The 14,589-nt window shown below is 53.6% G+C and overlaps 1 protein-coding gene across 1 annotated transcript; it reads left to right on the plus strand.

Annotated features, from left to right (window-relative positions):
* Window positions 1-1,176: 1,176 nt before the first annotated feature.
* Window positions 1,177-14,425, plus strand: TBX3 (T-box transcription factor 3). The gene is given in 13 exon segments (XM_068654259.1): window positions 1,177-2,684; window positions 4,541-4,808; window positions 6,122-6,268; window positions 8,182-8,258; window positions 9,571-9,728; window positions 11,029-11,040; window positions 11,043-11,191; window positions 11,193-11,390; window positions 11,392-11,536; window positions 11,539-11,726; window positions 12,193-12,220; window positions 12,223-12,317; window positions 12,319-14,425. Coding segments are annotated over 13 exon segments (2,181 nt in total). The 5' UTR covers window positions 1,177-2,289; the 3' UTR covers window positions 12,640-14,425.
* Window positions 14,426-14,589: the final 164 nt, after the last annotated feature.

Here is a 14,589-nt window from a genome sequence, read left to right on the forward strand (position 1 = left end):
AAGGGGGGGCACAATCTGACACTCACAACCCCCATCTCTCTGCCCTGCGCTGTCACCCCCCCCGGGAACATGTCTCCAAAAAATAAAAAAAAAACTTCCCAGGCGCATCCTGGCCTGGAGCTTCCCTCTCCGTGGGGCCGAGCCGGGCGGGGACCCACGCGTGATGGCTTTCCCGCAGGGAAGCGGCTCCCAACGGGCCGGGGCCAGGAGGGGGCCGGGGCCGGGCCCCCCCCGTCGGGCCGGGCGCAGGGAAAGCCGCACTTCCCGTCTCCTCCCCGCACACCTCATGGAAGAGGAGGGGTGTGGGAGCGTAACCCTCTCGGCGCCGGTGGCAGCCGAGCCGCCGCACTCCTCCCCACCGCCAAGAAAAGGGAAAAAATAATTAAAAAATAAAATAATAATAAATAATTTAAAAAAAAAATCATGGTTTTCTTTTTACCCTTCCCCCCCCCCCCCTCCCCGGAGCCTTTACCGGCAGCGGAGCCGGGGCTGAGCGGAGCCGGGCGGCCCCTGCCTGGCTGCAGCCGCCCACGACAACAACAGCGGGCTTTGGGGAGAGCAAAGTGCCCGAGCCCAGCCCCGGGGGGTGCTTCCCGTATCAAAAAAAGCAACTTTTTTCCAATTATTTATTTTAGGGGGGGCACCGCTGAGCGGCGGCGGGGTGGCACGGGGGGTTGCGGACACGTTCCCTTCAATCCAACCCCCAAAAATCCTCTCTCCACGGGTGCTGGCAGAGCTGCGGTGGGGGCACCCGGGGCCGGACCCCCACCCCCTTTTCCCCAATGTGCCCCCCACCCCTCCTCTCCCTTTTCCTCCCGCTCTCCGCAGCGGTGGAAGCTCCTACCGGGGGGGGCCGCCGAGCGGCGGTGCCCAGCTCGCCGGGGCCGGCCGAGGGGGGGGGGTGGGGGGGGGGCGAGGCGGCCCCGAGCACCCCCCCTAGAGGCGGCTCCCGGCTCGCCTGCTCCCCTCCCCTCCGTGCTCATGTTGACATATTCACACGGCACGGAGTACTAGTGATGCTTTGCTGCAGCGTTACAGTTTCCGACACCTTCTTTTTATAACTCGGCTCTGTCCCCCTTCCACTCGACCTGTCAAAACCACGCCTATGGAGCCACACAATTGGTCCGAAAGCGTCAAAGAGCCAATCAAGGAGGCTCCAGCTCCCTTGTAACCCACAACACATCCATACAATCTGGTGCACGCAGAGCACAGACTCACAGGGAATTCTCAGAGCTGAGAGGCTCCTTCTCTCTCTCTCCCTCTCTCTCTCTCTCTCCCCCCCTTTCTCTTTCTCTCTTTCTCCCCCCCCTTCCCCCTTTCTCCTCCTTTCTCTCTCTTTCCCTCTCTCTTTCTCCCTCTCTCTTTTTGCTGGAGCGGAGACAAGAGTATAATTCTTCCCGATTTCCTTTTTTTTTTTTTTTTTTTTAAAGAGAAAGGGAAAAAAAAAAAAGAAGGAGGAGGGTGAAAGAAAGAAGAGATCCTGATGGAAATCAGGGCACTCTGACCAGCTCCTGCTCGGAGAGGGGGGAAGGCGAGGCGGAAACGAGATTTTCCTCCAAGTTTTTGCTGCTGCCGCTGCCTGAAGGTTGCCGAGGAGCCGTCCTCGGTCGCCGAGGGGGGGTGGGTTTGTTTGCTTCTTTCTGCTCTCCCTCCCTTGCCAGCCTCTGCTCTGCAGCCTGACCGTACGGAGGAAAGGTGGAGGGGTGGGGGGGAGGGGGGGGGCACAGCCAGCCACCCAAAAAGAAAAGCCAGCTTGGAGCCGTCACCCTCCGCAACGAAAGAAGAGAGGGGGGACTGAGAGCACGAGAAAAAAGAAGAAGAAGAAAAAAAAGGATCTCGGCTTGTCCAGCCCTTCTGCGGCAACAGGAGCAGCCTGCGAGCCCGGTGGATTTTTTTTTTTTTTCCCTTCTTCGGCGTTTCTTTTCGAGCGCAAGGACTTCCACTCAGGAAAAAAACAAAACAAAAAACAAAACAAAACAAAACAAAAAAACTGGCAGAGACAGAACAAAAAAAGAGCACGACTAATAATGAACAATCCTGTTAATCCGCTGTCCCGAGGGCTGGGGATGTGCCCCGGCTCGGGAAGTTGTAGGCTGTAGAAGTTCTGCCTCTCCCCCATGTACTGTGCTGTCTAGAGCTTGTTTCCCCCACCCTATTTTTTTTTTATTTTTATTTTTTTGGTGCTTTATCGCTGTTATTGTTATTATCTTAATTTTTCTTCTTCATGATGTGCTGTTAGAACCCACTCCAGGACTACTCCAGCAGTAGGAAGACCGAGGAGTGGAGTGGATGAATATACCGATGAGAGATCCAGTAATCCCTGGGACAAGCATGGCTTATCATCCTTTTTTACCTCACCGGGCACCGGACTTTGCCATGAGCGCTGTGCTGGGACATCAGCCCCCCTTCTTCCCCGCTCTGGCTTTGCCTCCCAACGGGGCGGCCGCCCTCTCCCTGCCGGGGGCTCTGGCTAAACCCATCATGGATCAGTTAGTGGGGGCCGCAGAGACTGGGATCCCCTTTTCTTCCCTGGGCCACCAGGCAGCAGCCCATCTGAGGCCTTTAAAAACTCTGGAGCCAGAAGAAGAGGTGGAAGACGACCCCAAAGTGCATCTGGAGGCCAAAGAGCTTTGGGAACAATTCCATAAAAGAGGCACGGAGATGGTGATCACCAAATCGGGAAGGTAGGTCCGAGTCGGGGGGTTCGTGCTGGTTTTCTTTCCCTCTCCCCCACCCCTCGGTCTCTGCACCCCGGCAGCCTGCTCAAGAGCAAGGCTCTTTCTCCGGCGCTGCTTCGGTGGAGCTCGGTTCCTCTGAAATTAGGAAAAGTTGTAGGCAGCTGAGGTGCTCAGCCTGTCTCCGGGCACCATGCTGCAGGGAAAGGCTGAGCTGCTGAACCACACGACCCGTCCCCTCGGTCAGTGGGTGCGTGTGCAGGGGGCGAGGGGGGCTCTTCATGGTTCAGCAGCTTAATACTTTCTGGTAGCAGGAGGAAAATAATTTGGGGCTGGAAAAGGCGCCGGCCTGATTGCAGCCTAACTGCTTGGAGTTTTTCTTCCTGAAGACAGAGAGAGGGGAAATATAGCAGAAATTATAGCTATATATTTGCAGTGGCGTATCTCTGCGGGTGAGGTGGTAGCTGCAGGAGGGCTGAGATATTCAGTTTATCAGTTGCTTCGCTTGTGCCTCTGTCTCTGCAGCGATACAGGCATGCATTTGTGCTGACTAATTACATGTGGAAATGCACAAAAAGCTGACAAAAACAGCCGGCGCTCCTGCACGGGCTGCAGAGGGGCTGCTTCAGCTGCAGGGAAAGGTTTTGCAGCTCCTGCAGGAGCGTGCTGTGTGTCTCTGTATTTATATAACCTTCATGTGTGAATGAATGAACATACACGGCGCGTACACGCTCTGCATTTCTGCATTTTATAGGTTTACACGTCTGAAACCCCTCTCTATATTCGCTACTAATTGACATCTGTGCTCTTTTACAACTCTACCTATTGATGTGATGACACGTAGCGAGCAAACCCTTCGCACTCGGCTGTTTTTCTAACACGCACCCCTAGAAAGGTAGCAAACAATTCGCGTGTAATTTGCCAGAAGAATTACTCGAGGAAGCCACTCCTGAAAAGTCTTCCTAGGTCGCCCTTAGCAGCCCTGCAGGAGCTTCACCTCCTCGCAGTGCACCACTTGCAGGGTACAGGCTCAGGGAAAAAAAAATATACATCAGCAGGGGGAAAAAAAAATCCCCCGGCCCATTTTACTGCCTTTCCTAAGTTTTCTCTGTTAATTGTGGTCAAAAGTTTTGCGCGAAAAGCCTCGGCGAGTGCTAGGTGCTCTTACATGTTGCAAAGTCATGTGTTTCCTTTTAAGTTGCGATTGCTGAATGCCAACCACTCGATATAATAAACAGCAAATTTGTGGTATCCTGTTGCAGTTTCGAGCTGGACTTAGGAGCAGAGGGGAGCGTGCTTTGCAGAGAGCCCTCTGCACAAATATCAGGCGCTGGGACCTTGCAGCCTTGCGGGAGCCACGGCAGCTCCCCCACCGTGGGGTTTTCTCCTCCTTTGTTGATTAAAAAAAAAAAAAAAATCCCCTCTCCGCTCTTTATAGATGGAGCAGGTTATGGAAGCGAGGAGTATTTTTAACCGGAGCGTGTTCTCTTCCTATTTCTTTGTTCAGCAGGCAAAATAATAAGAATAATGAGAGATCTGAGAGACCCAAATTAGGCTTTGCTGTTTAGGAATGGAAGAGGGTAGGTGCCTGCTGACTTCCAGGGAATACGCCCCGCTCCCCTCCGCCTCTTATCCGAGGGACGATTTTTTCCTGGAACTTTTAAAGCGTTTGAAAAATCTTTTCGCTGGGGGCGGGGGGAAAACCTTCATGTTGTGTTAATGGGGGGGGAGTTTTCTGCTTCTGAATGAGCTTTTGGTAGACATGCTACCAAGCTCCAGGAGCTTACTTAAACGCTGTAATTATTTTATTTTTTTTTCTTTTTTCGTCTTGTCTTTATCTTCCCTCTCCCCTTCTCTGCCCTTAGGAGAATGTTTCCTCCATTTAAAGTGAGATGCACTGGACTGGATAAAAAGGCCAAGTACATTTTATTGATGGATATTGTGGCGGCTGATGATTGTAGGTACAAATTCCATAATTCCCGGTGGATGGTAGCCGGCAAAGCTGACCCTGAAATGCCAAAGAGAATGTACATCCACCCGGACAGCCCGGCCACCGGAGAACAATGGATGTCCAAAGTCGTCACCTTTCACAAGCTGAAGCTCACTAACAATATCTCTGACAAGCACGGATTTGTGAGTGCCTTTTCCCCCTTCCTTAGCCCCCTCTCCCCTCCGCTGCCCGTGTCGCGGGGGCTCCCCGGGCCCTGTCCCCAGCCCTGTCCCCGCAGCGCAGCCGCCCGGCCCGGAGCTTTCCCAGGCGTTTGAACTCGGGCGGAATAAATGGGTGGAAAATGAGGAATAAATAGCCCTCTCCACGCTCGCGGCTGACGTGCGTGTGTCCGGTTTCTAATATTCCTTGATTTTTTTCTCTTGCCGAGGTCAGGATTAAACAATCGAGTTTATTCTGTAACCTTTCCAAAGCCCAATCCGTGCCATTCAGTATTAACTTGAGAGGTATATTTCCAGCGTAGTGCAACTCGATATTTCTCGGAGCTGTGTTGACTTTATAAATATATATATATATATAATATATTTTTAATAAAGACGGTCACACTTTTTAGGCATAGGAAAACGATATGCATGTGTGTAGAAAGGGCTTAAAGGCCCAAGTACGCAAACATTTAAATATATATTAATCTGGATAATGTAAAGCAAGCCGGAGTGAAAATAAACAGGAACCAAAATCAGAGGTCAAGTTGCCCATTCATGTCTATCCACTCCTTTACATTTACTGGGTGTGCAGAGATAAAACGCTGCCCCTAAGAGTGAAATCAAACAAACGTGCTGATAAGTGCTCTGGCGATCCTTGCCGTTTCTTTCTGTTCCTGGGAAAGCCTCTGTCTCGGAGCCGGGGGTGCTGGTGGTGGCCGCGGTCGGGGGATCTCTAATGTGCTGAAGATTGCATTTGCTGCCTGTGATTTGATTAGACGATACATTTTTGCCTCTCGCAGAAGGCCTTAAGTGGATTGGGGCGAGCAATTAGACCTAGCCAAGGCTCTCGTGTTGTTGTTGCTATTGTAGCTGATGCTGCTTTTTTTTTTTTTTTTTTTTTTTTCCTTATTACGATTATTTTATTTTATTTCATTTCACTTCACGTTGAAATCACGAGACATTTTGTCCGGAGCCCGGACGAGCTTCCCCCCTCCCCCGGCTCTCCGCTCGTAGGGAAATCACTGCAGGGCTTTCCCCAGTCCCCGTAGCGCTGCCGGGCGGCCGGTCTCCCCCCGCCGAGCTGGAGCTGTCAGTGCTTTTTGCTGGATGCTGGAGGCGGCTGCGTGGTGCCCGGAGAGATGCTCTCGGCGGGGAGGAGGCAGCGGAGGGGAGGCGAGCAGGGGGAGAGGAGCGGAGGCTGGAGGGGAGGGGGGGGGAGAAAATCGAGGCGGGGGTGCTGCCCGCTCTGACTGTGTCGTTCCCCCCCCTCCTCGCCCTCTGCTGCCCCGCTCCAGACCATCCTAAACTCCATGCACAAGTACCAGCCCCGGTTCCACATCGTCAGAGCGAACGATATCCTCAAGCTGCCCTACAGCACGTTCAGGACCTACGTTTTCCCGGAGACCGAATTCATCGCAGTGACCGCATACCAGAATGATAAGGTAAGGAGATTAAGAAAGGATTTGTTTTACGTGTTTTGGCTTTTAAGAGAGCTTTTACTCTGCAGTGTTCCCTTCAAAATCACGAAGCCCATCCCGCTCCTCTCCCCCCCGACTCGGTTCCCCCCAAGCCCCCGGGTGGGGGGGCTGGGGGCTCTGCTAACGCTGTGCTCCAGCCGCCCCCAGGCAGGGCATGGAGCTGGGGGGGGTCGAGGGTCGGGGGGGGGGGAGCAGGGGGGGCTTCTTTCGGGAAGAAAAGGGGGCAGGATGGGGTGGAGATCGCTGCTTTCAGTGTGGATTTAATCTAAGACGCATCAGAAAAAGAATCGGATCCGTGTGTCGAAAGACAGAGGGGGGAGAGCAGCGTGGCTGGAGATTTTGTAATTCTTCCTGGCCTTTGTGCTGTTTTAGCTCCTTTAACAGCAATTGGCAATAAGGCTGGAGCGCACGTCTGGTTCCTATTATTATTATATTATGATTTTTTTTTGTATCCTGCAGTGTTTTATTATTTTTTGTGGTGCAGAAATATGCTCTGATCAGAGAGGGGTATCTCGCTTGAATTTAGCTGCAAGGTCTAAAAGAGCCAGTGTGAGAAAGTTTGCAGCGCTGCAGACGCTGCGTTCCCATTTCTGCGGGTTTATTGTCGCTCGCAACGAAGGTGGTATATTTGGGAGACTGGCAAATGGCGAATTTACGATAATTAAGTCAAGTGGAAGGAAGCGAAAGAGCCAAGAAGGGCCTTTTATTTTTCTGCCTATAAATTTGAACTTTGAGTGCGTGTGCGCCAAGGGCAGGGGCTCTGGATGCGCAGCGCCCGGCCGCGGCAGCCTCCTCCGCGGCTCAAAATCAGGGGTCGAGAGGGGGGGGCCGAGCCCTTGGCTCCCAAAATCTTGGGACTACAAGGCTCGGGCTGCTTTGCCCTGCGGCCGCGGCCGGCCGTTGGCGAGGAAACGGAAAGCAAAACGCGCGCCCAGGGAGTTAGACTTTGCTTTGGGATTACCGGCGGGGCTACGCGCCCCGCTCTGGCCTCGCGGCCGGCCAGAAGGCAGCGTGTTTGTCCCATTGCCATGAAATCGGGCCGAAAGCCGGGACCGCCCTGCCGCTTTCCAGCCGTGCTTTCTCCCCGCTGCCTCCTGCCCACGCCGAGGGGGGGGGGATCGGGGAGGTCCCGAGGGAGCTGCGCCGCCCGGGGACCCAGCGCAGGGCTCAGCCAGCCCGCGGGGGTACCGCTGCCCCTCTCCAGTCGGGGGTCATGGTGCTTCGGGCATCCCCAGCCCCACCGCATCCTTTCAGTGGGGAGAGCCCCCCTCCGCCTCCCTGTGATCCCCCGCCCTTCCCTCCTCCGGCCGCGGGGGCAGGGAGAAGCGGCCGTTCCCAGCCCCAGTCCGAATCCCGAGGAAAACCCCGAGCCCACTCCAAAAAACGCAGCCACTCTCCCCTCCCTCCCACTCCCCAAATCAAGTCGCTCCTGGCACCCCCAGCGCCCCAACGCACACACAGACGCGGGGCATAATGCGATTATATAAAGTATTTTATTATAGCAAGGGGGTGGGCATGATTCCTTTGCGGTTTAATTATGGCATTTAAAGAGTTTAAGCGCGGGCATAACTCGCATGGATCGCATTGCACGGCTAAATTCATTCCGATGCGGTGGCAGCAACACGGGGCTCTTTCATTGCCACCACCGCCGGGGTCACCGGCCAGCCCCCGAGCCGGCTGGGGAAAACGCCGGAATCCACCCCAAAACCAGCCCCCGCTGCCCCCTGCCCCATGCCCGGGGGTGCTGCTCCTGTTTGCGCTGCGGGATCAGGGGAGAAGGGGTTGGGTCGCTCGTTGTTCTACGAAATCTTCTTATTTCTGCCCCAACAACCCTCCGCTTTTTTTTTTTTTTCTTTATTTTTTCTCCCTCCCTGTAGATCACTCAATTAAAAATTGACAACAACCCCTTTGCCAAAGGTTTTCGGGACACCGGGAATGGAAGGAGGGAAAAAAGGTGAGTCTGGAGGGATTATATATGGGCACCTCGTTTGCTTTTCGTGTGCAAAGCTCCGAACATGACCAGAGGTCAAAATCACCTCGCGTTTCCTCCAAACCACACTTCCCCCCGCCAAAATTAATAAGGATCTCGTCGTTAATAACACAAAACTGATTGCATGTGAATTCTTGCGTGCTTCCCACGTTTGCTTTTTACGTCGCACGGGATGGCTGGCGAAAGCCATGTCGGCAGATTAGGGGAAAGACGGCGAATATCCCCCAAAAAGAAGTTCCTCTTTTAGGCAGATATTTTACACCAGCACAATTTCTATCCGGGACAGGGAAACGGGGCAAAGTGAGGGCAGAGCTGATCGCTGCTTGAGTCTCCCCATGCATTTTCCCGGGGACTGCTGAAAAGTGTGGACGAGAAGCACATAAATAAACTGTTGTGACAGGGGTGTCCCGCGAATATGGAAGTAATTAATGATAGAGAATTTTTTATTTTTCAAAAAGCCACGGGACGGTTTCTGTCAAGGTAGATGGATGGACAGCACTAGTTTTAATGCGGCTCGAAAATTTTATTTTTTTTAATATTGGATAAAATAGAGAAAGGGATATTACTTTTCTTTGATGGGGACTAAGTCTTCGTTTTGTTTAGTTAGAGGAGACACGATATTTTAGCCATTTGCACTTGGTTTTAGATAATGAATAAATGGGTCAGTTCCTTTTTATTTATTTTTTTTTTTGAAAGGAAAAAAAAAGAAAAGGGAAATGTGATGTAAAACAAGAGGCCTTTCTCTGTGCCCAGGACTGAACCCAGCACACACACACACACACACACACGCCAGCTCCTCTTGTCCGTCAGCGTGAAAATAAAGCCAAGGCTGGAGCCACAGGACGGAAACGATTTCTAATTTCTCTCTAAATATAAATAGATTTTACTCCGGGTTAATTGTTGGTGAAAAGATTACATAAAGTGCCTAGCAAAATAACCGCTTCCTCGCCATCTTAGCGACCATTAGGACCGCTCAGAGCTCTGCAACATCCTCGCATTTAAAAGCTGATCCCCAGGGAACGGTGCCCTGGCTCCCCCAGCCCCCCCATCTCCCCCCTTTTTCTTGAACATCTGCCCTCGGCCCGGCCCGCTGCTAACAGCTCCCGGGCGGCCTCCTCCTGGAGGCACCGAGCCGGGCGCCGGCCTCCGCGGTGGAGGCCCCGGGGATGGTTTGGAGGCCCCCGGGGATGGATTTTGGAGGCGCCGGGAGGGGTGTGGGGGGGGGCGGCCGGGCGTAGCCCCCACCGCTCGCCCAGCGGCTCCGTGTGGCCGGCAGGAAGCAGCTGACCCTGCAGTCCATGCGGGTCTACGACGAGCGGCAGAAGAAGGAAAACGCCACCTCGGACGAGTCGTCCAACGAGCAGACGGCCTTCAAGTGCTTCGCGCAGTCCTCCTGCCCCGCCGTGCCCGCCGTCGGTACCTCCAGCCTCAAAGGTGAGAGCGGCCTCCGAGAGCAGCCAGCCAGCCTGCCTCCTGGCCTGCCTGCTCGCTCCTGGCTGCTCGCAGGGCTCTCCTCTCCCACCCTTTTATCTCTTTTCCCACTTCTTTATCTCTTCTCCTACTCCTTTTTCTCTTTTCTGTATCCTTTTTCTCTTCTCCCACTCCCTTCTCCAACTTCTCCCTCTTTTCTCCCACTCTCTTCTCCCACTCCTCTCTCTTCTCCCACTCACTTTTCTCTTCTCCACTCCTCTCCCTCTTCTACTTTTTTCTTTTTTTTTTCTTTTTTTTTCTTCCTTTCCTTCTCTCTTTCCCTCATCCCCTCTTTCCTTATCTCCCCTCACACTTCCTTTCCTTCCCTCTCTCCCTGTCCCCCCTGCCCCTTCCCTCTCCCCCCGGCCCCTCTCCTCCTCTCGTCCCCCCCCTCCGCGGCTCAGAAAGGAGCCAGCTCCGAGTCAAGGGAGCAAAGACAGACCACGGGGCAAAAGTTCAGAACTGGAGTCACTCCATTAATATTCCTCTCCGATTCTGTTATTAGAGGAAGGATCTTTCCCCTGGATACGGTCCCGAACTTTGTTATAGAAAAGTCCCCCCTCGCTTTCTCTCCGTACGGGGTTGGAAGCTGTCTGCAGCTCTTTCACATGTATTAATCCATCCAGGGACGGGGGGGGGTGGAGTGGGGGGGGGGTGGGGGGGGGAAGCGCAGAGGGAGGAGGAAACAACCTCTTTTTGTTGTTGCTTTACTCGTTTGTTTAAAGTCCTGCCGAGCCGAGGGGAGGGGAGCTGGGAGGGGACCCGAAAAGCAAACCAGAGCTTCGCACCTGGGGCGCTGAAATTAGGAGATGAAGTGCAGAGGAATCCAGCGAAGCCGTGCACGCTTCGGGGGAGGAGGAGGAGGAGGAGGAGAAAGGGGGGGTCCGCAGCGAGATGGAGGCCTGGGGGTGGGGGGGGGAGATTTCAAACTTCGAAGCCCGTCGAAAGGGCTGAAAAGTCTGGAAAAGGGCACAAAATCCCCGACGGAGACCAGGCCCCCGGGGGGGGGGGGGGGGGGAGCGGAGCCGCTGGGGGGGGGGGGCTCAGTTTTTGTGGCAGCCGCTTTGGTGCGCTGGGAAACCTCAGCTCGCCTGGACGGTGGGAGCCGGGGAGGGGGCCGGTGGTTATTCACTAAAAAACAGCTATTTTGGGGCTGAATTTCGGGGCTGGCCAGGAGGTGTCTGTGCCCCCCTCTCCCGGCCCCGGGGCTGGGGGGGCAGGTTAGGGACGTGCTGCTCCGGATCCCAGCCCCTTTGTGTTGCAGATCTGTGCCCCAGCGAGGAGACAGCGATGCGGACAGCAAAGACGACCCCTTGCTGGAAGCGAGCGAGTCGGGCAAAATCAGCACGACCACGGCCCCCACCCCAGCGCCCGCCAGCTCCGCCGCGGCCGCGGGGGGAGACGACCCCCGGGAGAAGGGGGGCAGCCCCCCCTAAAAGCCACTTCTTCCCCAGCGACTCTGCGGCGAGCCGGAGCCGAGAGAGGACGGAGAAAGCCCCCCCTGATTCTCGCCACAGCCCGGCCACCATCTCGTCCAGCACCCGGGGGGGGCTGAGCGGCGAGGAGCTGAAAAGCCCCCTTCGGGACGGCCCTAAAGGAGACGAGCCCCGGCTGCTGGGCAAAGAGCCCCTTCGCCCCCCTGACGGTGCAAACCGACAGCACGGCTCACCTGAGCCAGGGACATTTGCAAAACCTCGGCTTCCCCCCCGGCCTGGCCGGCCAGCAGTTCTTCAACCCGCTGGGGAACGGGCACCCGCTGCTGCTGCACCCGGGCAGTTCGCCATGGGGGGGGCTTTCTCCGGCATGGCCGGCGGCATGGGCCCCCTGCTCGCTACCGTCTCGGGGGCTTCTGCCGGCGTTTCGGGGCTGGACAACACGGTGATGGCCACGGCAGCGGCTCAAGGACTTTCGGGAGCATCTGCTCTGCCCTTCCACCTGCAGCAGCACGTCCTGGCCTCTCAGGTACGCGCCCGACGGGGCTGCTCCTGAGCAGGGGCAAAGAGGAGCAGGGGGCAAAGAGGAGCAGGGGGCAAAGAGGAGCAGGGCTTTTTTTTTTTTTTTTTTTTTTTGGGGGGGGGGAGGTTGGGAAGGGGGCTGGGAAAGTTTTGTGGTGTGGCTCAGGTACTTAAGTCCCCCCTGTCAGGTCTTGGTGGCTTCCCCGGGGCAGGTCCCGGTGCGGAGTGGAGCCGTCGGGGGGACATAGGGGGAGGATGCCCAGCCCCCGGGCTGCCCTGTGGGGCTGGGGGGGAACAAGGAGGAGCGGGGGGGGGGCCTTTACCTGCAGCTTAGCCTGGGGGGCAGCTGGTGTCAGTGCTCCTTTGTGTGTATGTGTCCGAGGTGGGGGGGCGCACGCTGCTAACACTTTTCTCCCCTCTCACTTTTCTCCTTTCTCTCCCCCTTCCTCCAACCCCCCACCCCCCCCCCGCAGGGCCTGGCCATGTCTCCTTTCGGCAGCCTCTTCCCTACCCCTACACCTACATGGCCGCGGCGGCGGCAGCCTCCAGCGCAGCCTCCAGCTCGGTGCACCGGCACCCCTTCCTCAACGCCGTGCGGCCCCCGGCTGCGCTACAGCCCCTACCCGCTGCCCGTGCCCCTGCCCGACGGCAGCAGCCTCCTCACCACCGCCCTGCCCGGCCTCGCCTCCGCCTCCGGGGAGGCCAAAGCGGCCGGCTTGGCCTCCAGCCCCGGCGCCGGGCCTCTGGACTCCGCCTCGGACCTCACCAGCCGCTCGTCCACCCTCTCGTCCGGCTCCGTCTCCCTCTCCCCCAAGCTGGGGGCCGACAAGGAGGCTGCCACCAGCGAACTGCAAAACATCCAGCGCCTGGTCAGCGGCCTCGACCCCAAGCAGGACAGATCCCGCAGCGGCTCCCCGTAGCCTCCAGCTCATTTCAAATTCACTCTCGCAGTGCACTTTGTTCGACAGAAACCACAGCCTCCGTCCCGCGAAATCTTTTTAACCCCCCCCCCCTTTTTTTTTTTTAATTATTATTTTTTTTTTTTATTAATATAAATCCCCCGGCGTTGCGTGCGCATTTATCGGCAAAAAAAAAAAAAAAAAAAAAAGGTATCCGGGGGGGGCGAAGGTGGAGGGCTGGGATGAGGCAGCGCTGGGCTGGAGGCTGCCAGCATCGAGGCTGGCCGGGCCAGGTCTCCGGCAAGGCTGGGGGGGGGCCTCCCGCCAGCCTTTTCTTCACTGTGTAAAAAAAAGAAAGAAAAAAAAAAGTACCGACACCTAAAAACGAAATAAAGAGAAAAAAAAAAAAAAAACACCAAACAAATTTATGAATAAAAATTAAATAAGAGAAGTGATTTTTTTTTTTCCGAAAAAAAAACTGTATAAGTAACTCGCATATCGGTTCAACAGTTGTTTCCTGGACGGGTTGTGAACGATAACCTATATTAAGGGAAGCTGTGTGTTTAAAATATTATTGTGATGTCTGAGAGCCAGTTGGTGGCTTTTTTTGCATGTTCCATAGTAGTCTGCTTTTCTGGGGGGGGGTATTTTTTTATTTCGGTGGGGTTTTGTTGTTTATTTCTAATGCTCGTTTCAAATCCCAGGGAAAAATAATAATAATAATAATAAAAACAAAAATAAGACCCTCTTCCCTCTACCTTAAACGTCCTCCCTGTAGCAACAACAATAAGAAGTGTAGTTGGAAAGAAAAAAAAGTGAATTTATTTTATCTAAAAACCTCTGTAGCTTGACTGTAGGTTTATCACAGCTTTCCCTCTTTAATTGTATATGCAATAACAAGGTTTAAACATACTGAGAAGAAGAAAAAAGCGGACACTATTATTAAAACAAAGTATTTATGTAATTATTTGATAACTCTTGTAAATACGTGGAATATGAATACTCGAAATTAAACTTTAATTTATTGACATTGTACATATCTCTGTAAATATGACTGCAGCTGTCTTTTTTTTTTCTTCTTCTGTTTTTATTTGTAGTCGTTTTCATTTCAAGTTCGTAATTCCTTTAAGCATCTACCCCGACCCACACAGAACAACCGAGAGCAGAAATGCCTCCATTCGGAGTGCTCACTTTTTAAATTGGAGCTCCCCACAGAAAACCTGACCTCGTCCTTTTCTAAAGGAGCCGATTGCAAATGGAGAAGAAGAAACAAACAAAAATAATCAAAGACCTTGAAAAAAATAATTAAAAGAAAATGAAAACCCAACGTGCCACGGTAGCTTTTAATCCTCGATTTCTTCAGTGTTAAAAGTGCTACTTTCCGTTTAAAATTTCAACCACAAAAAGAAAAAAAAAAAGTTCTATACTTTTAATACATGACAACAGGCTTCTCCAGTAGCTTGAGAGAAAAAGATGAAGATTCTAGGATTTTTCTTTGCTTTGTATTATTTTTTCCCATTTCCTTGGTGTGTCCAAAAAAAGAAAAAAAAAAAAAAGAAAAAAAAAGAGAAAAAAAAAGGAAAGAAAATAGTACCACGATGGAGTTTTACTACTGTGCTTATTGTTGTCTTTGTTTGAGTGAGTGCATATTTTCTTGGCTTGAAAGTCAGGTGCTCAGAGCTGGTTCAAAGAAAAAAAATGAAGGTATATTTTGTGTTATATAAATGTTGAGATTTTTTTTTTCTCCTGTATTTTTTCCCCCCTTTTAAAAGTCACTGAAGTTTCAATAAATTTTTATTGAAATGTCTTGGGCGTACTGTGAAATGCCTTCACCCCAACCTTCCCGAAAGTGCCTGCGAGGCAGGAGGGGGGGCCGCCAGGTCCGTCTCCCCCCGCCTGCCTGGCTCCTCCACCCCATCCCCTCCCCAATATTCAGCTTTTTACTCGGGGAAGGAGCTGGTAGGAACCAGT

The sequence above is a fragment of the Anas acuta genome, chromosome 17 (assembly GCF_963932015.1).
Source record: "Anas acuta chromosome 17, bAnaAcu1.1, whole genome shotgun sequence".
Taxonomy (NCBI): Eukaryota; Metazoa; Chordata; class Aves; order Anseriformes; family Anatidae; genus Anas; species Anas acuta.